The sequence below is a fragment of the Athene cunicularia genome (assembly GCF_003259725.1).
Source record: "Athene cunicularia isolate RWA chromosome 2 unlocalized genomic scaffold, athCun1 chr2_part1, whole genome shotgun sequence".
NCBI classification, from domain to species: domain Eukaryota; kingdom Metazoa; phylum Chordata; class Aves; order Strigiformes; family Strigidae; genus Athene; species Athene cunicularia.
In genome coordinates, this window is record NW_020799095.1 from 88,183,323 (window position 1) to 88,209,057 (window position 25,735).

At 38.7% G+C, this 25,735-nt stretch overlaps 1 protein-coding gene across 3 annotated transcripts in view; it reads right to left on the reverse strand.

Annotated features, from left to right (window-relative positions):
* The window catches only part of LOC113476411, a 35,439-nt gene extending 9,710 nt beyond the window's left edge, over positions 1–25,729 (reverse strand). For 2 of the 3 annotated variants that reach the window (XM_026841975.1, XM_026841973.1), the window contains exons 1-8: positions 25,364–25,729; positions 24,327–24,395; positions 18,242–18,275; positions 11,259–11,309; positions 9,272–9,349; positions 5,471–5,607; positions 4,780–4,899; positions 4,229–4,259 (exon numbers count right to left, since the gene is read on the reverse strand). In XM_026841975.1, coding sequence (XP_026697776.1) covers positions 4,229–4,259; positions 4,780–4,899; positions 5,471–5,607; positions 9,272–9,349; positions 11,259–11,309; positions 18,242–18,275; positions 24,327–24,395; positions 25,364–25,438 — 595 coding nt within the window. In that variant the 5' untranslated portion in view covers positions 25,439–25,729. The remainder of the gene's footprint in view (positions 1–4,228; positions 4,260–4,779; positions 4,900–5,470; positions 5,608–9,271; positions 9,350–11,258; positions 11,310–18,241; positions 18,276–24,326; positions 24,396–25,363) is intronic. The other variant, XM_026841974.1, reaches the window with a different exon arrangement.
* Positions 25,730–25,735: the final 6 nt, after the last annotated feature.

Here is a 25,735-nt window from a genome sequence, read left to right on the forward strand (position 1 = left end):
GTTTCTGACAGACCATTTCACCAGCTTGCTGAGATCCCTCTGAATGAGTCTTGCTCTACCACATATCAGGCATTCCCCCAATTTGACACTATCTGCAAATTTGACAGTGCTGTATTCTAGCCCATTATCCAGGTCATGAATGCACACACTGAATAGTGTTTGCCCCAGAAGAAACCACTGAGAAATGCCACTAGTAACTGGCCAACACACTTAAAATCACCAACAACTCTGAGCCTAGCAGTTCAGCCACCTTTCATCAACCCTGTTGACTTACCTTTTTGGCTGTAAGTATAACATGGGAGACTGTGCTGAAAGCTTTGCTGAAGTTAAAATGACATCCATCCGACATCCATCCTTCTTCCCCTGTCCACAAAGCCAGCCCATGTCATTGCAAAATGCAATCAGGCTGGTCAAACCCAGTTTGTCCATGGTAAATCCACACTCGCTATTCCCAGTCACCTTCCTGACCTTCACACACTAGTAAATGACATCCATGAGGGCTTGTCCCATAATTTTTTATAAAGTCTGGGACAGCCTGTAACCACATTTTACTTTTGAAGATAATCACATTTGAAATTTTTCAATCCCAAAGGAACTCCTCTGATTACTGTGACCTTTCAAAGACCTTCTGAGGGAGCAGAGAGCTCCCTTAACACCAGAAGCATCCCTTTTTGTCCTATGGCCTTGTACATAATTTGCTCTTCCTTAAACTGATCCTTCTCTACAGTGGGTGATGCCACTCTCCCTTAAGCTTTACAACTACACACAAAGATTGAGAGCAGAATTTCTCAGTAAAGACCAAGGCAAAGAAAGCTACAAATCTCAGCCTCTCCCATGGGCTTCATCACCAAGCTACTTGGTCAGCGGCAGGTCCACATCATCTTTTGCTGCTGGCATAGCTGCAGAAGCCTTCCTGTTGCCCTTCATATTCCTTTCACCTCCAGGAAAGCTTTGCTTTCTTAATTTCACCCCAAATACATTTGCAATTCTTAAACATTTCTTCTTGGCAGCCTGCTTCTGCTTCTGTTATCTGTATGCTTCCTTTTAGCATTAAGATCAGCTGGGAGTTCCCTGCTCAAACACACTAGCCATCTGCAATTCATAACTCTTGGACAGCAGAATGGATCATTTCTGCTCTTTGAGGAGGTTCTCCCTGAAGACTGATTTACTCTTTGGGGCTTTTTTTCCTTTCAAAGCAGCCTCTCAAGGGATCCTGACTACTAATTTTCTGAAGAAGCTCAAGTCTGTTTCCCTGAAGCCCAAGGTCATTAGTCTGTTATGTAACATCCTCATTCCCGGAAGGGTTTTAATCTGTTATCATCTCATGACCACTCCAATTAAGGCTGCCATTGACCATCACATTCCTGATTCTTCTCCTTCTCTGTAAAACACTTCCTTCCTCCTGTTGACTTATCCAGCAGCTGCTTGAAAAACAGGCCTTGACTCACTTTTGGTTTGCAACTTCCCATGCTGCTTTTACAGCAAGTCAGTCCCCCCAAGAAAACTGGAACCTGCAGTTGGAAGATTTCTTCCGGTTACGTGAAGACAGCCTTGCTACAGACGGCCTGTTCACAACAGGCAGACATCTACAGTGAGTATGTTCTTGCTGGCCTTCCCTCTAGTCCTGACCCATAAGACCTCAACAACCACCAGCCATAGCTCTATACAGAAAATGTGCTCTTGCATCCAGCACAACTTCTACTGTCACGTTCTATGCCACCTTTCATAAGGAGCCTGTACCCATTCATTACAGCACTCCAGTCACACAAGCTATTGCATTACATCTCTGCAATCCTGATGTCACAGCTCTGTGACCACATGATAACTTCCAGCTCCACCATCTAGTCCAACCTCCCACTTAAAGCAAGACTACTGCTAATATTAAGATTCTAGTTTTGTATAGCCGGGTCTTGAAAACTCCCAAGGATGAAGAGTTCACTACCTATGGATAACCTGTTCCAGTGCTGTACTAACCTCTAGGAAAGAAGTTTTTCCTGAGTTCAGCCTCTCACACTGCCATCTGTGGCTGCCATCTTGTTACATTGCCTGTGATTACCAACAGCTTTGGCTTTGTCCTCTCTGTATCAGTCTAAAGCTGTTTGAAGGGCAGGTATAAGATTACCCCTTACCCTCCTCTTTCCCATTCTAAACAAGCCTGGCTCCCTCTAACCCTCATCCTAGGTACATGCTCTTGATCCCTGAGAGTCTTCATAATCTTCTGCTGGATCCTCTCCAATTTCTCCATCTTCCCCCTGAACTAGAAGGAATAAAACTGGACCTGGACACAGTATTCCAAGTTTGATCTTACCAGCATCAAACATTAGGGGCTAAGACTGTTCTTCAATCTGCTGCCTGTGCTCCCTCTGAAGTATCACAGCATCAGATTTGCCTTATGTGAAATCAGAGCGTTCTCTTGGCTTATATTCAGCTTGGCATCCACCACAACCATCAAGTGCTTTTTAGCAAGACTGATCAGTCTGTCACTTCCCATCCGGTACTGACACATGGAGTTATCACTTCCTCACTGAAGATACAGACAAGCTTCTCCAGGTATCTGTTATAACTTCAAGGAAGCAATAATTCAATCTGAAAAGCCTGGTCCAAAATAGGAAAGTCAGTCTCTGGACTTATTTCGAGTTTGCTGCCATATTCTATAGTAGCATTAAAAGTAGTTTTTAGAAAGGAAAAAAAATTACACAGGCAGAATTCAGAGACTGAACTAGACCAGAACTTCGTATGTTATACTGCCACACTGTGCTCATACAGAGTGTCATAAGGCCTTCAAGCTCAACTCCCTACTTTGAGTAACAGGTTACAGGAATTACCTTAGTAAGACAGTATTTTTAATCTGAAGCCCAAGACAAAATACAGATCATCTTCCTTCATTAGGGAATAAAGAAATATCATAACTTTTCCTTTTAAGAAAAGCAATCAATCACTTCAAGGTCTCTCATACATACATATATAAAAAAAAAATACATAACCTTATCTTAGTTTTGCATATGATCTCTGCAGAAGCCAAAATTTGGTGTTAATATCCATTTTGTCACTTACAAAGTAGTACATGCCACCAAATGGCCTTTCTTAATTGTATCTTCAAACTCACTCTTGCTTTTTAGAAGGTAACTTTGAAGTTGAAAGTCATTCTCTGCTAATATGATCTAGTCTGAAGACACACAGCTGCTAAACCAGTAAGCATCATTTTCTTCTAAATAACTAGAGCATTTTAATTTTGGAATTCACCACCTAACCAGAGCAAACCTCAGTACTGAATGATACAACACTTCTGCTGCTAACTTCACTCTTGCCTGTTCCTCCAATTCTTCATATCCTGTAGGACTGGGCGGGATCACTCTTTTTGATGTTCCAGTTTGAGATCTGAGCATGTCTTCCAGTTCTATAGAAGTCAGTAAATGCTGATGTCAGTTTACCCTGAACTGAGAATTACTGAGCTAGGTAACTGGGTCACTTCTTCATGAGAGACAAACAAAGCTCAATGGAGCTCAAAATGGGTCCCTGCCACCTTGTTTTGCAGAACAACATTAAAAAGTACAGTCTACAGAAGCCATCAAGGATCACTCAAAAAAAAACCCCACCCCAACTCACTGTTATGGTAGACACCTACAGCAGGATTCACACTGACAAACTGCTAATCTCAGCAACTTTCACCCATTTCAACCAAACAATCCCCCTGGTATTAGTACTAGGGTCAAAAGGTAGCAAAAGTAGATATTTCTTCAGGTTGGCATTGTTAAGCATCAATGGCACATCTACATTAACAAAAGACATAACTCAAACATACTGTATGAAGGAAGATCCAATGTATATGTTTGAGGGTTTGGTTTCCATTGCTTGTTCCAGTGGACTTAAAGAACTGTAGCTTCCACTTTTACCAGTGATTGATCCTGTACATGGAGGCAGTTTATTCAGAGAAATACCATTTTCCCATACTTTTTTCACTTTCCTTGATTAGCAAATTACTGTTATCTTAAGATAAGGAACTAAGAATTAAGCTGTTAAAAAATCTCTAATAAACATTGCAAGTCTGGCAATTCCCTTCTTCCCTCATTTCAAATTCACAAAAACTGGAAGACCTCTGAAAATATTTTCTGCTATTACAAGTTGAACATTTTAAATCAGTCAAGCCCTTTGAGTTCAACTACTAATTCAAATTAGGCCAAATAGCAATTATGTCAAATCTATTACATTCAATAATTCAGAGACTTACGTGAGGTACTTGGTCTTATGTAACCTTCAATCTAGGAACAGAAATAGTTTAATATCAGATTTTCTGATTAATATTTCGTAACAAGTCTCTACTGCAACTGCTTTTAGAAACGTAACAAGTATTTTTATTTGTCCTAGTATAGTGTAGCCCATAATTTCATAGATATATAATCTTGTAAATATAAATGAAATTTGAGGTAAAATTTGCTTACATTTGAGAAAATTTAAGTAACAAAAATTAAAAATAATTGAAGTACAACAATAAAATTTCTGAACCAGCGAATTCAGACTGGACATTTTCTATCTAAAAAACCTGACTTCTTAAAAATAAAAAACTTTGCTTTTTCAGATGAATTTCAATAATACTGTTCTTTTCTCCAGAATTTTTAGGGTAACTTTAAGTTAAGCCTTAATTTGACTTAATACTACACTTCCTAGAAACACACAAATTTAACAAGCTTTGTCAACAGTACTTTTAAAATTTACTAGGTCAAGAATAAATACACTGACAAAAGACTCACTACCGGATACTTTACATTTACTTCCAATTACCTTATACATTTTCAGTCCTTCAGTCTTCTCTAGCTCTCCTGCTATCCGTCTGAGAAATGAGACTTTGCATTCTTTTACATCTGTTGTCTCTCTCTTCATTTTACCTGGAAATTCTTTAGACTGTTGACAAAAACAGCTTGAAATGGTCAGTATCAAAATTCATCACAACATTTAAAAATTGGCATGTTTCACCTTTTGGACAAGCTTCCAAAAGACTGGTAAACATTGTTTTGAACAATATGAGCTCATTTCTCCTCTATAACACAACTACTTATATTTTAATATTAAAGTTGCTTATGTAGTCTTCAAAACAAAAAAATGGATACTACGCGAAGCTTGCTACCAAAAGGTTAACATGCTCTGTACCATATCCAACAATGCTATGGGCATGTTGAGGAATTAAAAACACCACCACAATGTTCTAGGAACCTGATCCTGGAGGCAATCAAAACACTTGGGAACAGAGTTGGAGCAGATAGAGCCATGAACCTCTGGATCACAATTCCTCGATAACTCACAGCTTCATGGCTATTCATGTTGATCTGATCAATGAACAGTCATCCATACAAGTCTTATTAGAAATTTATCACATGAGAGTTTAAACTTCAAACTTGATGCAAATATTTATAGAAAAAAAAAAAAGGGGAGTATTATAAAGAAATTGTCATCAAAATACATCAAAATTACTCACGATGTATGCTCTTCTGTGTTTATATCCACTAAGATGTTCTATCATAGGTGCCATCTCTGTATTAAAACCACACAGCTTGCACTCATAATGCGGCTCTTTTCTTCCTTCAAATCTGATTTCAACCACATATTCTAAACCTGTAAAGGCAAGAGTCTATATTTTAGTATAGACTACTATAAACAAATGTATTCCCTTCAATGTTGCTCATTAAAAGCTAAAAGGAAGAAATAAAAGCCTTCCATTTTCAGAATTTTAACATGTCAGGATCACTTCAACACTTCTTTAGACTTATTACCCACATCAGTTAAATTTACCTCTTAACAATGCTTTATTCTGAAAGGACAAGCACTGTCTATGGCAGATTTGCAAGACCACTGAAATGAAATATTTCATGTACCTTTTTTCCTGTTTGGGAGATTTTCAAGAAACTTAAGAAAGAGCCTTCCATTCAATACAGTCATGTAAGAGAATTCATGGAGAAGTGCATATAAAGAAAAGAATGAGAACAGGAAATGCCACATAAACATCTAGATTAAAACACTGCATTTAAATTACTTAGTCAAAACAGAATTTGGACAGTGTCCAAGTAGCACAAAGTACATGTAAGAAAGTCTTCACAAAACTGAGTCCTTCATAATCCAAAAATCTTCCATAAACTTTTAAAAATTACAGGAATGAAAATGGGAATTTTTTTTTTCTTCATTTTTCCTAGAATGACTGAAAGACTATGCCTTAGAAGTATTCAGAAATATCTAAGTTTGGGGCTTATAGCTAGCATGAAAAGTTTTACTCAGAACAGCTTAAATGTAATAAGTTTATAAGCAGCTTAAAACAAATTGGAAAAACTGCAGCTGTTCTTTATTATCATAATTTCCAATACTGCATATTTGTGATGGGTTGACCCCTGCCAGCAGCCAAGCACCACACAGCTGCCTGCTCGCTCACGTACACACCCCTCAGCACAATGGGAGAAAATAGGAAGAGCAGAAATGAGAAAACTCATGTGTTCAGTTAAAAACAGTTTAGTAAGTGAAGAGAGGAGAAAAAAAAAAGTGAAAACCAGTCAGTCACCTCCCCATAAGCAGATCAATAGCCAGTCAGTCTCTGAACAACCACCATGGAAGCTATATACACACACACACATGCACCCTTTTAACTTTCTTTAACCTCAACTGCAATTGTTGAACGTGACATTATGTGGTACAGAATATTCTTCTGGCCAGTTTGGGTCAACTGTCCTGGCTATGTCCCCTCCCAGCCTCTTGCCCATACCCAGTCTACTCAAGGGGTGAAGAGTGGGGACCCACAGTGAAAAAAAATAATGTCTTGAGCTGTGCACTGCTCAGCAACAGCCAAAACACGGGTGTGTTTGTTTATGAACACTGTTTTAGTCACAAATCCAAAACACACAACTCCATCTCGGACTCACTACAGTAACTGCAAAATCTTAACTCTGAAAATAAATTATCAAATGAACTGAGTATACAAGAAAGCAACATTTTTCTATTAAAAATGCTTATGATAAAAAATTTCTATGCTTTTTAATATTAATAGTGCATGTAGAAGAACAACAAGACAACTCCCTAAACAGAGAAATTCTCTGCTAATACTAGGAAATTCAGTACTTCGCTCTTCACCAGGGAACATATTTCTCTAGGCCACCAGCACATACTAGGAGCACTAAGGCGACTGACAAGCAGCATTGCTTATCCTCTCCTAAGGGTTGCCTAATCTAGCACTTAGAAATAAAACCTTAAAATTTATCTCGTTACTTTTACTATTCCCAAAGATAGTGAGGAAAAATATCTCACCAAACAAAAACACCTGTATATCCCACCAAATGGAAAATCACAAAGAATCACCAAATGACAAGTCACCAGTGGCATGAAGTTTAGTTGGAGGCCAGTAGGTAGTGGTGTACCCCAAGCGTCAATACTGGGTCTAGTCCTGTTGAATATCTTCATTAATGATCTAGATGATGCATACCTTCAGCAAGTTTGCTGATGGCACAAAACTGGGAGGGATGGCCGATACACCAGGGAGTTGTGCTGCTATCCAGAGGGACCTCAACAGGCTGGGGAGTTGGGCTGGCAGGAACTTCATGCAGTTCAGCAAAGGGAAATGCAAAGTTCTGCACCTGGGGAGGAACAAGTCAACCAGCACATGCTGGGGGCTGACCAGCTGGAAAGCAGACCAGCAGGAAAGGACCTGGGTGGACACCAAGTTGAAGGTGAGCCAGCAATGAGCCCTTGCAGCCGAGATGTCTAATGGTATCCTGGGCTGTACTAAGAAGAATGTTGCCAGCAGGCTGAAGATGATCCACCCTCTCCACTCAGCATCAGTAGGGCCATGTCTGGAGTGCTGTGTCCAGTTCTGGGCTTCCCAGTACAAGGGACACAGACATACACTGAGTGCACCCTCAGTCAGTTTGCAGATGACACCAAGTTGGGTGGGAGTGTTGATCTGCTCGAAGGTAGGGAGGCTCTGCAGAGAGACCTGGACAGGCTGGAGCCATGGGCTGAGCCCAACTGGAGGAGTTTCCATAAGGCCAAATGCCGGGGGCTGCCCTTGGGCCACAACAACCCCCAGCAGCGCTACAGGCTTGGGGAGGAGTGGCTGGAGAGCTGCCAGAGAGGGACCTGGGGTGTTGATTGACAGCCGGCTGAACAGGAGCCAGCAGTGTGCCCAGGGGGCCAAGAAGGCCAATGGCATCCTGGCCTGCGTCAGCAATAGCGTGGCCAGCAGGGACAGGGAAGGGATCTTACCCCTGTGCTCAGCACTGGGGAGGCCGCCCCTCGATTCCTGTGTTCAGTTTTGGGCCCCTCACTACAAAAAGGACATTGAATGACTCTGGCATGTCCGGAGAAGGGCAACGGAGCTGGTGCAACACAGGTCGTAGGAGGACTGGCTGAGGGAACTGGGGGTGTTTAGTCTGGAGAAGAGGAGGCTGAGGGGAGACCTCATCGCCCTCTACAGCTACCTGAGAGGAGGTTGCAGAGAACTGGGGATGAGTCTCTTGAACCAAGTAGTAAGCAATGGGACAAGAGGAAACGGCCTAAGTTGCACCAGGGAAGGTTTAGACTAGATATTAGGAAGCATTTCTTTACAGAACAGGTTGTGAAGCTTTGGAATGGGCTGCCCAGGGATTTGTTGGAGTCCTCATCCCTGGAGGTGTTTGAGTTGGGTTGACATAGTGCTGAGGGATATGATGTAGTTGAGAACTGTCAGTGCTAGGTTAACAGTTGGACTGGATGATCTTCAAGGTCTTTTCCAACCTAGACAATTCTGTGATACAAAGGGACACGAAGATGATAAAGGCACTGGAGCATCTCTTCTATGAGGAAAGACAGAGAGCTGGGACTGTTTAGCACTGTGAGGGTGACTGAGCACTAGGCACAGGTTTCCCTAAGAGGTCATGGAGATGTTCAAAAGTCATCTGGACGTGGTGCTGGGCAACCTGCTCTCAGTGACCCTACCTGGGCAGGGGGTTAATAGCAGATGACCTCCAGAGGTCCCTTCCAACCTCAAACATTCTGTGATCTGTGAAAAGCTTCTTTATTAAGACGGCTCCTTCAGGAACAAGTTTTCTTAACAACTAAGATGTACAAAAGAGGTGGCCTTTATAGTACTCAGTGTAATAAGCTATACCTTAAAAGTTTTAAGAGATAAGATATATCCTATAAATTATTCAATACCTTTACAGAAAGTGAAACAATATCTAGAATTCCAACTTTTATTTCAAAACAAAAGCTATTTGGTCACAAATTCAAAGAAATACTATTTAGAAAACAAAAAACATACCAACTAGAGGTTCTTCTCTTTTGGGATCATTCATAAAATCCTTCAGACAGGTTATGTCCTTTGTAAGTCCTCTCTTAGCTAAAGTAAAAAAACACACACATAAAGAGATATTACATATTAGACAGTTTGCACATAATTTCTATCATCCTAAAGGAGTTTCTAATGGAGACTTAAGGGAGACAAAATTAACTTGCACTCTGAAATGCATAAGGAAAATGGGCAAGATCTCAGTCACTCACAAAATGATTCCAACACTGTCTGTTTTCCATAACAATTTCACATGCAAGGAATTAATGTCTTCAAGAAGAGAACCAAATAAGCAAAACAAACCTTCTAACACAATCCAGTTTACTGAGGAAAGATACCAAGTTCACATTCATAACATACCCCAGAGCATGTCAGTGCTCATTAAAAAAAAAAAAGGCCAAGCCACCAACTTCCTTCCCCTAAAACCCTAATACTCATAGAACATACTGAGACTGCTTGTTTGGAGTCAAGTTCAGGAATCATATTACCTTAAGTATAATAAAGGACACAATCTTCATTAATACAGCCAATGCCTCTTGTACTCCAAGCAAACCAGAAGCTACACAACCACAGTTGATACATTCCTGAGCCTGGCCTAGCAGTGTTTCAATCAGGGCTATATCTTGCTCCTCACTGTTTTAAGAGCTTGGTTTTGCAGTGCCTAAACCACTTTTAAAGTATTCCTAGTCAACTCAGAACACCAGCAGAATCCAGCTAAACATATCTACAAAACAGTCTCAAAGAGGCATTAAGTGTATTCAAGTGTTAAAATACATATTTTTAAAATGAGAAAAAATGTGCAGCAATAAAACTCATCTTCCTAATTACATACAGCTGTATTTTAACTGACTGATGAATTTCCTAAGACTCATAAATGCTGCTAGTTTCTTCAAACTGGAGCAAACAAGTAGAAATACCACAAGCACTGAACCATTACTGTGTTCTCCCCCCCTAGGATGCCAGGTTATGGTTTAAAAAGAAACAAACAAAAAAACAACAACAAAATTTCAGACACATTGGGAATTCAATGATTGTTCTTAAATATTCATTCCATTAGGAACATGCCTGTACTGTTACCAAGTCAAAGTCCAGGGCTGCACACATATACACAAAAAAAAAAATCACTAAGTTCCAGCATTAATTTATATAAATGTATTATGCCATTCTCAAGGATTTGTGTGCCTGTGCAGCAGCTTGCAGTGTGAGGTGGCTGCTCCCAAACTGACAGTGAAAGGCATGTGGTCTTTCAGGCTTAATATGAAAAGATTCACCCAGAAAAAAGTTTAAGGTCCCTACAAGGTAATGTCCAGTTTCTTCCTGCTTCCTAACATACAACTAAATATTTTTGGTTTAGTATCATCTTGATAATAAACAACCCATACTGTTCTTTGTTTATATGCTTTTGTCAAACTTTCACTGTATCATAACCGGTATACACATGCATGCTGCAAAGTTTTCTTTTGAAAATTTCATCAGCTAAAAAAACATTAGCTATGTACACTGATATCAGATGTTAGCAATAATCAGGAATACAGAAACTATGTCCCAACTTTGAAAGTTGTTCTGTGAAAATACTTGTAACTTGGAAGAAATTCTTCCCTGTGAGGGTGATGAGACACTGGCACAGGTTGCCCAGAGAAGTTCTGGCTGCCCCCTCCCTGGCAGTGTTCAAGGCCAGGTTGGACGGGGCTTTGAGCAACCTGGGCTAGTGGAAGGTGTCCCTGCCCATGGCAGGATGGTTGGAACAAGATGATCTTTAAGGTCCCTTCCAACCCAAACGATTATGCGATTCACATTTTCCTACAATCTTTTCTTACATAAATTAACCAGTGCACAAATGAAAAGCAATGGTTCAAATGTTCGGTAACTTGCATTGCTTCTTCCCAAAACCATAATCAACCACCTGCTTTGGTCATCACTAAAACGAAACCACTGATTTCAAAGTTGCATATTTGGCTACCTGGTCTCTGTGTTTCATACTTCATCGGAGTTCGGAGTGGAGCTCGGGCACCTAGGATAATAGTTTGACAGTCAGACTATTTCTTTTTACTTTTACTAAGTACCTAGTAGATCATCCAAACAAGTTAGAGAATTAAACAGTTAACTTCACTTTACAGTTTAATATAGTCTCACTAATGGCTGTATTTCATCTTGGTGTACTTTCCTTTTGTAACTTTACTACTCTAAGTAAGAAAAAGTCTTCATTTCCACTCCCCTTCCCCACTAACACAATATACCAAACACATAAACATCACAGAAGTATAGCATATTTTTAAGTGTTTTTCACACTGCTTAATTATTTTAACTATTCACTATTGTGCATGACATGATCTGTATTACAGGTACCCAACAGAAAACTTCTGATCAAAATTCAGAGTCTAAACACAGTCCCAGAGACAATTCAGAAATCATTCAACTGCATCTTCTTTTGCATAGGGTTCTGTATATATTCTTAATCACTCATCTTCATATTGAATTTTTAGATGTGCTTTTGTAAAGGTACTTCCACTCTCTTCCTTTGGAACTGCTTTCCCTTGCCCCACTCTTCACTCAAATCCATAGACACAGGCACACCACAAGTGCATTTGAAAATGTTCTCAGTATTTTGTAAGACTGCAGCATCCAAGATTAAAACAAGATGACACACCAGTACTCATTTACTGAAAAAAGTGGAAGTTCAACTATGTATTTGCCCGTGTAATTCTTATTTTTGAAGAGAAGTTTTTGACAGTCATGGCAAATACAATGTTGTTTACATCAATGGTTTTCTCTTTCTGCACAAGACAGACAATTAGATATGTATCAAAGCTGTAAATCAATTCAAAAGTGGCAAACAACTCTGCAATATTAACATACGGGAGGGGTATGAGAAAGGATCTCTCCCTTGATTTCTTATATTATCCACCTTTTTCAGTAAAAAGCTTCCAAGTCTCTGGTAGCATAAACAAGTAAGATATCCAGGTACTCTGCAAGAACAAAAATTACTTAATTGCAGAGTTGTTCAGTTAGTGCCTGAAGCCCAAGTTAGATTCCAAATCCAGCATCTGCAGACTGAGAACATGGCCAAGCGCTAAATGGTATGAATAGGTAAGCACCTGTGAAATAAGACTTTTAGTGATTTTCTGTTTACTTTTTGCACCAGAAGCAGTTCATAGTGCAGTCTGCTTTAACATGGTTGAGATTCTAAAATATGGTCAAATTAAAAATAAAGTTGTAGCTGCTACTATTACCAAAGGGTTTTTTTGTTAAAAAAAAAAAAAAGGCATTTCACAAGTATCACTAATGCCTGCAAAAGTTTAACAAAGCAATTATGACCTCAAAGACAGTCTCCCATTCAGCAACAGCAGGCTTCCAGGCTAATGTTTACTTCACATTTACTAGTCATATAGCTTTTTAACACCAGTAATAGTGTAAGTTATATTTCTTAAGCATCTGAAAACCAAGACACAACAGTATTTTCCCTTAAAGCATATCAGATTGATCAATGACCTGAAAATCGGCTGGACTGACAGGCTCAAAGACCAACAATCAACAGACCAGCCTCTTGGTGTTCAGTAAGCACCAAAGCACCCCAAAAAATGTTTTTAGGGCCCACACAATCAACATCACCATCAATAACCTGCCTGAGGATGCACAGAACACCAGTGGCAAATTCAGACAGTAGTAATTTAGGAAATACAATCAATGTCACAGCTTCAGTTGAGCAAGACCTTGGGAACATTAAGGAATAAAGAAACATAGTAAGAAGCGTAGAGTTCTGCAGCTGAAATAACCCCATGCACAAGTACAGGCTGAGATCTGGCTGACTGAGCAGCGGCACTGTCAAAGCAGCTCAGTTAATGATGAATGCTGAGAATTGGCCAAAAGCATATCTCCCATGAACTAGGGAAATGCCATACTGAGCTACTGCACAGGCAGCATACTTCAAAATATCTTATCCTCCATTATTTGGGACTTGTGAGGCTGTCTAGTTCCATCCTTTTCCAGTTCAAGTGGGATGTAGAAAAAAAAAAAACAGAGGGTCCAGCAGAAGGGCTACCAAGACAGACAACCCAGGGCAAGTAAGTTATAAGAACAGGTTTGGAAGCTGTTTAATCTAGTAAAGTGGAGGCCAAAAGTAAATCTAATAGCCTGGATACCTGAAAGAACAGCTACAAAGATGAGTCAAACCCTGTGGGGATGTGCAGTAGCATAACAAATAGCAGCCAGAAATAGCTGCTTAGGAGGCACAGATTAGATGTTAGGACAAAATTCCTCTTTAGGACAGAGAAGCAACTACAAGCTGATTAAACACTCTGCCCTCAGAGTTGTTCAAGGCTTGAGTAACCAAGTGATGATCCAGTACTGACAGTAGCCCTGCTTCAATCAGGAAGCTAGGAAATCACCTCTGTCTCAGAAAATTCTTCCCAAGTAATAAATTTATTTAGTAAGGGATATTTTCCAGATACTAGTTACCTATATGAACAGAAAACCCCCCTTTCCTTTCAACATTCAGTGGCAGTGCTGAACATGTTTCTTCATTCTCCGCCTTTTACATCTATACATGTATTTGTAATGCACACACATTCCTAATGACTGCCAGAAATAGAACAGCTATGTTTGAAAATTTAAGGGCAGTTTCAGCCATTGTCAACTCCATTACTCAGCACCAATGGAGGTACTGGACTCAGTGCTGCAGATTCACTTTTGAATAAAAGAGGTGAAGTGTACAAAGACTCTATATTCCATTGTATGGGGAACTCCCCAAGAGAGGTGGTAAGGGAGCTGAGTAGTGTTCTATTTCAGTACTTCTATTATGGTTTCTGAAACATTTTTTTCTTCTAGGCAAGAAAAGAACTTCCAGGTTTCCTTTCTTCAAAAATGTAGTTTTACATCCCAAAACCTTATGCATACTGATCAATGCTTGACAGACACTGAGCATGGAAGGACATGTTAAAATAAACAAACTTATCTTACATCATAGACCTGATATGCTGATCAGGATACTGATAAGGTTGTCATTGATGAACCCAAGGCAAAATACATAACATTTGTGCTTTCACCGGAGGTAGAACTTGTAGTCAGTGCTGTTAAATAAATGCAGCTTATCTTCAGACTGGATTCCTCCCCTTGACTCCACACTTTACACAATGACCATAATAAAGCTTTCTTTACTCATGGTGCTACTTATAGGTTGAAGAATGTAGACACAGGTTGCTAGATCCAGCAGCTAAACACCTACAACATCCCTTATTACGTTTTTCACTTCTATCATTGTAAGAGATGCTAACTCTGCATCTTCTTGTAATGCATGAAAAATTCCACAGGCTGTGCAAAAAAATTCCATTAATCCACTTTTCTTAGTGCCAAATTAATTCACCAATAAAGCTAGGCAGCCCTGAAATGGCTTTAGTAGGGCTCATACTCTATGCTATGCCTCCTACCTGAGCTGCCTCATTTTAGGAGTAAACCACTGGAGTTTGCTATTGCCCAGGGAACATTTGCCTAACATGTATATTGGCATACCCCCATCGTTTAACACTTCTTATGCAAAGCAGAAAGTTTTCCAAGCTTCTGTCTGCTTTGGCCAAAAGGTCCCAAGAAATCAATGTTCAGTCTCCTCCCCTCCTTATCCCTGAACACATACATGCAACTGCCTCAACTACAGCTGAAAGCTTCCATGTATCCAATTATATCATCATACAAAGAAATCATATGACTGAAATTCATATACTTAACTGAGCTTTGATTTAACTTTCTTAGTAAAGTCCTAGAACTTCAGCATCTTCTCTTCCCACATCCTCCATTAAGATGCTTTCCTCTGAACTGCTGGAGAGCAGGCACAGAAACAGCCCAGATATCCAATTCTGTCATTACCACGAAAGTAACTAGTTGACAGTTTCACCATGCAGAAACTCGCATGGTATCCAGATGTCTTTCTTACAGAAAGTAAGAATCCAAACACAATCATCTGGAATCAACTGCGTTTCCTGACTGTACAATCTTGTTGGCTTTGAAGACAGTTAAGTTAAACAGTCAGGTTACTCACACTCATCACTTATGGATTATGAACAGTTACTTCTGATGAGTTCAGAGAGGATACTGTACATGGCATGTCCCATCTGAAAACACTCAGAATCCAAGTCATTTGTCTTTTTTGATAGTGGTTTACAAATGATAGCAGCATTGGTGGTGGTCTCCCTACTGACAAAGGAATTTTTTTCAATTCTGCAGGAAGGAAGAAATTGCAGATGTTGGTGTAAAGCATTTTAAATGTCAAACCTCATCCTCTGAAGTACCCATTCTTTAGACAGTGCACATGTCAGATACTTGTCAGGTTTTGTCCCAGGCAATTTTCAAGAAAACTCATTGACAGCAGCCCTACATTTTTGTTCCTGGCTCTTTGAACACGCTGCCACATTTCACTCTCACTGGAGTATTTCATAACATGAACATTAGAACAAGACTGGAGATCCAGCAGCAGTAACAGGAGCATCTCAATTTCAAACCTGAAATAATACTAGACTCATACTTTACATAGTGCACCTAATTTAAGAATATCCAGACTTTCTGTGCTTATTCACAAGACTTTGCTAGTTTACTCCACCAATGCAGTACAATTTTTGTTCATGCTTACTATATATGACTGCAGACTGTAGAAAAAAAATCATCAGTTACTTAAAATGAAAAAACAAAGGCCAAGAAAGTTCAAAATTTATTCTTTTATCTCTGTGACAGAGTACAATGAACTTCCTGGATCTGCTGGCTCTTGAGGGAGAATTTTGTATAATTGGTAGTATGTCCATGGGAGTTTCGAGAAGTTCTGCATATACATTGAATATGTAACACTGCACTGCAGTTCCCAAATGAAATCCAAAACCACAACTAAAACATACAAATAAACTTAATCAGGCCAAATTTTAGCCTCTTTTGGACAAATAAACCCTAACAGTAGCTTGCAAATTGGTCTCCCACATCTGGATCTTCAGTGAAGCAGAATTCAATATGGATAAAGTAGAATAAAGGAGACATCAGTAGTATAAACAACCATTTTATATTAGAAGTAAAATATGCTGATTGCTTCAAAATTATTATTAAGGCACAGAACTTCCTGGATTAAAGCACATCTTGCAATGTTTCTGACAGGGGATACCCTGTGATGCTGGGACTCCTCCAGAAATTAGCACTAACTTGTTTATCAAAGTTTCATTCTAGATTCTTCCCTTTAATGATCAAATACTTATCTCTTCTTGTTCTATAATGTACATCACAGTTGAAAGATTCTAACCTATGACATCTCCAGAGATGCAACGTTTATAACAAGCATACATTCTTAACCCAAGTTCTCCAAAGAAGGCTGAGATTGTAGTACATTAAGCAGTACTGTTTTCTTAAGGTGTAGGTCTTTGCAACTGGCTGCTGTATTCCACCACTGTTTTTAGTCTTGCTGCCACACCTTCTGTCCTCTTATTCAAGTCCCACTTTCTGTCCCATGCATCTCCTTACATTACTCCTCCAAAACAAGATTTTATGGTCTTGAAGCAAGAACCTCTCCAGTTAATGAGTATTACTTTTAATGACCATTTCTGACAAGAATTACAAAGAAGTCTCTAGAAATTGTCTTCCACTAAAACCACTAGACCATAGCCAAACAAATCTGTTGTTGTTACTGAGGTATAATACAATTTTGGACTGCACAAATCCACTGGATTTTGAGGAGCCCTATATGTTTTCAGAAATTGTGCAGAAATTCTGTCAAGGAGTTTCATTACCAGTATTCCTACAAAGAGATCTGCACACAGTACTTATGTCTGCTGAGGCAAGATGTCTCACAGTTGTTCACACACTTGGATGATGTCTTGCAGCAATATTCTCTTGTCAACACCAAACCACAAGAATAGCTAATGAAGCCCAGTCTTAGGAAATGGACTCTGACCAGTGCTTTTCTAAATCTTTGCCTTGCGTTGATTCTTCAGGGTCCAGTAAGTGACGAGCTCAGCCTGCAGCACTTCCCTCAGTAAAAGATTGACATCACTCTTCTCTGTGCAGATATGCATTTTCAGGAACCCTTGATCAACTTGGTTCAAAAAGGCTGAGAGGCTCAAAAGATACTGGGGAACAGACGACAAAGCCAGAGTGTAAGCTTTGTTTCTTAGGAAAACAGGCTAAGATAACGTAGAAGTGAAAGGCTTATTTCTTATGACTGACTGTATAACCATTTTGGTTTTTAATCTTCTCATTGATTTTTATCAGTATTCCCATATCTGCTAATGTTCTCTGCTTCCTGTACTTTAGAAGTCTCGCACATCATCATCAGTGCCTTTACAATAAGATTTCCATTTCCGCTGTGACCTAGTTATATCCCATGTTTTCAAAGTTTCACCACAACTCTTATTTTCATTGACATACAATAGTCTGGATTCACATTCTCAGTTTCAGAGGGAAAAAATATCCCAACAACTGAGTTTACCTTGAACAGGTCTTTGCTACTCCCAAGTCCACTACAATGAAGAGAGGCAGAACACTTCTGTGATGCAGCTAGGCAACTCCAGCACTGGTAGAGCTGCATCTGCGATAGTGCTGTGTTAGCCTGCTGATTTAGCTTCTTAGCATACTGCCTGAAGCTTAGCAGTGAGCGCATAAAGCTGACAGATAAGTGGGAGACTGTTTAGCTTGGGAAGGTAAAACTAAAATACTGACTATCCATCCCTCTACTAGACAGATATACCAATATTTCGATATGGAAAGGCATAGTGAAGGTTTCATGCTCTAACACATTTCTTTGCTCAGTAGTTTACTAGACAGAAAACTCAGATGAATGTTCAGCATATAAAGAGAAACACAGTTATAGACATATATACCTGGCAAATGCAAATATCTGACTAGTAAAAAAGCAATAAACATTAAAACCCCCAAGAAATATCTATCCTAGGAGACTGGAAAGAAAAAAAGTGTTATACTTACAATAGACAGTCTTGCGTCTCAGGGCTTTCTCTTTCTTCAATTATGAAGATGCAAGTCACCCCAAAATAAAATAAGAAAAAAGAAATTAATGTGCTGCACCATTTGAAGGAAAAACCCTGTACTTCGTGAGAAGCCTTTGCAGATGAATTACATTACAGGCCAAAGCTTCCATTATCACATAGGGAAAATTAGAGCCTTTATGATTTTTCTGCAAAAGCTGGAAGCACTGACAGTGTACTTACAGTTAATATAAGGCTAATTTCAAGAAAGCCTTGTTATTAATGAAGTTTTAGGAGATGATTATGGCTTGAAACACAGTATCTCAAGGATACTAGAAAAAAAGCTTTGAGTTTTGCATGATTACAGCTCCTAAGTTTTCAAAAGTTGTAGTTCCAACAACAAAAAAAAAAAAAAAGAAAATTCACCCCAAAAGGAAAAACAGACTAACAAAAAGCAGCTCCCCCACCATTTTGAGTGGATTTGGCCAAACCTTAAGGCTAGCCGAATCTCCTGAAAGTTCATTCATATCCTGAAGAACAGGAGAACTGGCTTTCATCAGCTGAACCCAGAAGATAGCTTTTTGGCAGAATCTAAGGAAAAGAGGATCTTAAATTTCCATTTCAGAACATGGCTAAAATGATCCTGACTCATTTGGAGAACTTTTTTGTAAGTAAACACAAACTTGCCATTTATAGGAATGAAACAATAACCATGATCATTCTACCAGTAAAGCAGCTGTCTGCCCAAAGCAGCCCATGGAGCTTTATTTTCAGTATTCAGTGGCACGGAAGAGATGCTGCACGTCAGTGTGACAATTCAGTAGGAAACGAGACTGACACAATAGTTAATTCTTTAAGAAGCCAAATAGCTGTTATAAAAAAGGAAGTTACGTAAGTCCCCATTAACACCACAGATAGTGGGTGGTGGTATATGAGCTCAGCAGGATTTTATAAGCTTAGAATACAGATATTGTCTCCCTTGTAGTTATGCTGCTGCAAGTGCAACTGTTTTCATTAGTTGTCATTCTACAAAGTTTTACAAAGAACAGCTGCTAATACATAACTTTTCAGACAAAAGTAGAAAACATTAGCAACTGTGAGCCGCTACTCAAAGAGAATTTCTTCCTGATCATTTTCAGACAATCAACTTTTACTTTGACTGCACTTGGATTACTGCTTCTATTAATATTAGAAAAGGAGTTCCACAACTAAAGCTAATGGGTCCATTTTACTTGTGATCCCTTCTTGAGGTTTCTTTAAAAAAAGCAAATGGTGAAAACCCCAAAACTACATCAGGAATGAAGATTCTCACATATTAGGTAACTTATACTCTATTCTGGGTCATGTGTTGCAAGCAAGTTGCAACAGCTGGTTCTGAGCTAAGACTATGAAAAGTTAGGGTAAGTTTTAACAGTGTTCAACTTAAAGAATCCAAAACTCAAAAAACTGCTGGTTTTTATTTAGGGTTCAAACTTCCCCCACACACTGTAATCTATAAGAGCTTCTGCATAAATTAGTTTTCTACACAATTCAAGTTCACATGTTATCTAACAGCTTCACAGGCTTAGTTAAGAATTATATAAACATAATTTAGTTGTTCCTAAATATATACAGACTCTTGAAAGCATACTGGCTAGATGTTAGCAGTCCACAGACAGAATTTCTATTTATCTTAATTCTTCAAGCTCATACTAAGCAAATCAAGTTTTTTTGTAAAAGAAAAGCTGTACAGTTTAAGCCTCTTTGGATCATGAAGATAAACTGCAGAACATACTAGTATACATCTGGAGACAAAACAAACAATACAACAGCAAGCCAATTTTCCTGTAGCTGAAACTGAGCTATATTAACATTCCAAGTACCAACACAAAACATCCAATTAAAAATGCTTTTCCAGCATGGTTGATTTTCACGACATACAACAGGACAGAAAAGTTGCCTGTACATCAGGTATTTTCAACTAGAGGTTCTGATGCACACACCAAGGGCACGGAAATGGTGAAGACAAAAACTAACAACTTCACAGATCTGAACATTCCTTGTTTCTAATGAGGTTGCAGAGTCCCAAATGCAGATCCCTCTCCTTTTGGAACACAGCAGGCTTTTCTACCCTATTTATCGCCAGACATGAAGGGAGGGCAAGAAACCTTGAATCCCTCCTAGAACTGTAACAGTCTTCATCTGTGCTTCATATATAGTTCACTGAAGAGGCAACCCACTCCTGCTGGTGCCAAACGTGCAAAGAGCTGTTCAAAGCACATAGAAAAGACATTCCACTCCAGGATTTCCTTTCTAGCAAACTGAGCAGTAAAGCTAATGCATATTTGCAAAACCAGAATAAAATATATTACCACCATACTCCAGGTACATACACAGCAGGTACATTTTAACTAGGGACTGCACCCTCCAAAGTCCTAGCTTCTTACTCAGCTCTCAAAAAACCCAAACACACCCTTTCATCCATTATACCCATCATTACTCTTACAGACTTAGTTCAATGAAAAGCATTAGTATACTTACATAAACATTCCTTTCCAACCATTTTACCATAATGGCTAAAAGTAACATTCATCTGTTTTTCAAACTATATAATACAAGTCAATTCCAATGTCTAAAGAGCCAAAAACTACATATATTCACATATATGAATGCTATTTTGTCCAAGACATTTTCCACTCACCTCTCCCAGCAACACCTAGTCAGCAACACTACCACAAGACCTGTCAGTATTCAACTACACAGAGGTCATAAGGCACTCGATGCGCAAGATATACACAGTCTTGTACTGTGGACATCCCATCCCCACAATCTTTTGTCCATCAGTGCTTTTACAGGTGTTTGGCCTCATGAATTGCCAAACCTAGAAAAAAATTATACATGTATTCTACTTATTACTCAAGCTCCAGTTCAAGAACACAGAAAGCATCATAGTCATGAACAGTGAAGTCAGTGAGAAGTACATACTCTTGGCACAACAGAATCAACTCTCAGGGACAGATATTAAATGAACTGTAAACAGGTACACCATATAGAATTAAAATATTACCTAATATTTTGCAAATTAAGCATTCAAAGACTTGTGAACGTCTATGTTTAAGTTTCATATGCCATAGAATGCAAGTGGCAACATTTTTATCTAATTAGATAACTGATCATCTATTATTTGACTAAAGCAACTACTCTGAGACTTGCTCAGAAAAAATTTTCACATGAATTTCCAAGCACAAAAGGAAAATGCTTCAAACAAGCAAAACCTAATCTAGTAACACACTAGGAAGAAAAGCATTGCGCTTTCTAAACATTTGCTTGAAATATTTTAAAATTACTTATTTTATGATGCAATGTCATCCAGTCTATCTCTATCCCTTGAAATCAATCACACAACAATCCAGTGAGTTACAGAGCATTAAGTCTGCAAATATACAAACAAAAATACAAAGTAAACAACTCAAGACTCACTCTCCTGTAAGAGAGCTCAATGCACCAAACTATTAACCTCTACCACAGTCAGAAGAATTCCACAAGGCTTTAGGTATTGGCTTATTCTCTTTCAGTTTGGGAAGTAAGAAAATATCCTGGCTAAAACTTCTGTATAATTTATAACAAATCTGGGTAGTCTGCCTAAACTGTCATGAAGAGACAGATATTATTTATATTTTCCCCTCCAGCAGCGAATTATTTGAACTGTCAGTTCAAACACCCAGATTGAGAATCAGTACAGGAAGAACATACTAAAAATCTCTAATTTATCAAAAGCAATACTCCTGGAGTCTGCGGATCGTAGCACATATGAACTAGATTTCCTAAAAAAAGTAGTCTTCATTGTTTTGTTATACATAGGACACTAAAAAAAATCTCCCTAGTTTTATGGAAGCAATAAACTCAGTACAATTTACCTAAGAAATATGCTTAGATGCTTGGGAAGGGGCTTCTTTGAAAGAAATTATGCATTTTGATGCTATTGGTACTGATTGGGTAAACAAATCAATCAATATATAGAGATGAAACAAAGATATGCATAAGTAACCTAGATAAGTATCTTATGCACCTATCCAAAACCCAGAATAAACAAACTATCCCAGTGACAAAAAAAAAAAAAAAAAAACCACAGATCTGTCAGATAACCAAGCTTCACTAGTGCAGGTACTCAAAATGACACATTTAATTTTGAATAGCTATGGGAAATGTAGGCCAATTTAACACATGTAGCAAGCGCTTACATTTGTTTCTTGAAATTTTCCCAGTGACTGTCCTCGCGATGAAAGGTTATTTCTTGTGATTTTGAAACTTCCTCTGGTGGAGGACAAGCACAAAGTATCTTTACCAATGCCACTTTAAAAACAAATGGGTAGTTTAAAAAAAAAAAAAAAGAATCATCTGACTAAAGCCAAAAAATGACTAGTGGGTTGGCTAGAGTAGCAATTTAGGTAAAGAATTACCATGTTCTCTTTATTTTGTTACATTGTTAGGACATCCTTTAGTATTATTTTGAACAGGAACTCTTCTACTAAGGAACAAACCAAGAGCTATTCACTATCAACACCTAGCCTGTATCAAAAGAAACATAAACTCGGGACTGTTATGGTTACTTCAAACTTGATGATACAAAAACTTCTTGAGATAACTCAATAAATTCTGATCATCTTCTGTCAAAACATACAATAGATTTCATATTTAAAGTGAGGAATTTGATGTAATTGAAAAAGATGACACAATCTTGGGAGAGTTACTTCTACAGAAGCATAGTTATATGACTTACCAGGACTCCATACATCACATTGAACATCTCACAGGCATCTGGTTTTCAACCTGCCCGATTCATACTCACTATCAGTTTGCAGTCCTTCATTAATTCAGTAAAATTTGAGAGATGTAGCCTAGCCTACACTGATTTCCGAGAGTGAAACAGAAGAAAAACTACGTGCAGATTTTCTAAGAAAATAATCACCAGTTTTTCTACTTTAAGAGGGAGAAACAGCAGTAATTGGATTGCTATGAAGGTTAGCTAGGAAACAAGCAACCACAAAACTAAAGGAACTTGCACCAGCAAGAACATTTGGCAGGACACAAAAAATACTGCAGCACTGTACAAATCTACTGCATCAAGAGGGAACAAGACGACTGAATCCTGGAGGTAAAAAAGCATTTGGAGAAGGTAAAGCCACTGACTCAAGTAAGAGTCAATGCTATTAAAGCTATGAGCAAACAGGGGACAAAATACTATTAATCTGTCTTGAAAATAAAGATGTGGGGAGATGCCCCTCATCTACAACTGACAGAAAAGGGGTACACAAACACTTGAGAAAGACAGTATTGCAGTTAAGTCTTTAGCGTTCCAGGAAGAATAAAATGTCATTAAGAAAACATTAGATAGAGCAGGCACAACAATACAAACAATCTGATGACAGCAATCGTAAGTAACAGAGTAAAGTACAGACAACCGAGTATGTCTCAACTTCAGACTGAGAATGGGGAATTTTAAGCAGAAGATAACCATCAAACAATCAAAAGGTCAAACAATATTTATAAAAGCCTCGTCTCTAAATAGTCCTCACAGAACTCTGTCTAATAATTTAAGCACAAAGCAAGCTAAGTCAGTAAACCAGGAAATTGCTATTGAGAAGCTTCAAACAAACAGAACCATAGGACTTGCCAGTTAAGCCTATGTTAACTCCTGCAGGAAATCCAAATTGCTGTTACTATGAAAATAATAAGCAAGCTAGTTTTATTCAAAGTACAGGTAAGCTAGGTAAACTTGGAAAACAGAGCAGTACTTTTACCAACTGTATCCAAACCCAGTTTTCATTCTTTCACTATTAGCGATTTAGGTGTAATTTAAATGTTAATCTCACAATTAACACATATTTACCTTTAGGTACAGCTAATATTTCAAGTTACATGCTGTACAAAACAGTTGTGAGCTTCTCACCTCATCTTTTTTCTTAAGATTCTTCTAGTAAATTACTGTTACAGATCTACCAAGTTAGATAAGCACTTGAAGCCATACCAAGACAAATACTGAACTTTACAAGAATCCCAGATTTACGGTTAAATTTGCATATATATTTAATATGGAAAAGGATTACCTTTCTATGCTTTGCACCACGATAGTGTGACTGAAGACTTATAGAACTCATACATGGAACTTTACAAACCTAAAAAGATAGATTGAAAGCACATCTTCAGTTATGTTGTAGGATATTCTGTAGTTGGTGAGTTTTAAGAACTGGAAACACATCCAGTTTCTACAGCATACCACCCCAGGTGTTCTTGGCTTAAAGAGTACAATTTGCATGACATTTAGGAGAGCAGCATACCACTAAAGACACCAGGAGTAGTGTGCAAACCTGTCCAAACGATACTTAAATACAAGTTTAAATATCCCAGGTGGTATGAATCTTTTAAGAACCTCCCCCTTCCCTCCTACCACCACTTTCTGGATTCTAAATTTTCTAAACTTCTCCAGGCTGGAAAGCCAACAAAAAGGGAGGATCATACAGTGACTGGAAAGGAATAGAGACAAAATTATGCCCTAGAATAACTGCAACCCTGTTCATTGTCACATCAAAGCAATCAGAAAAACAATGAAGACACCTGCATTTCATTAAGATCCACAGGCACACATATACCATTACAATTAATGGAAGACAATATAGATCTACAGTTATTTTACTATCTTTAGATAAAAAAAGATGACTAATGCATGTTAATACTGTCTATTCTCTTGATATATTGTTCCAGAAGTTTAATTCGTCAGAAAAAAAGTCACTTCTAAAACAATATATGACAAGTTTAACATGTTCTGACTCGTCGAGTCGTATCATTTACAGATAAATGAGCCTTTAGTGTCCCCTATGAGAAATACTTAACCGAGATCTGAAAGACCAGGAATTAAGAACCATTATATTGCACCTGTGACTGCTCAAGCACAAACTGAATTCACCAAGTCTTAAGACAAGTAGCTCTTCCAGGTACTGACCACATTATTCTCCACATTAACACCTTCTCTTACTTACAAGTTTATCAGGTTAGGTTAGGTCTGTAATTCTAAGAGCGTGGTCTTTAATACCTTAGGCCTGCATTTCAGCATAGAGTCTGAAAAGCCACCAAGAAACGCACTCACTTCACAATAAAATATTTTTTTTTCAGATTCCCGTTTGTCATCTTCTGGCTTAACTTCTTCAGTCAGAGTGCTCATCCTGCAAAACTGGTTCACTGCACACAATGAAAAAAAAAAAAAATCCGACTCTCGTTTATACGGTACTTTTCAGCAAACAATTGGGGGCGGGAGGGAAGCGTCAGTCGGATGAATTAAGTCGATTATTTTGCTTCAACGAATTTCTCGATGAAACCACATCTTTTTATCACGAGGACACCTTTACAGCCGTAAGCCTCCCGGTAACGGCACCCTCCCCGCCCGTCTTTCCGCAGAGCTCGCACAGAGAAGCCGGCCCCCGGGGAGCACCGCTCTCCGGCGCGCACACCCGCGCCGCTC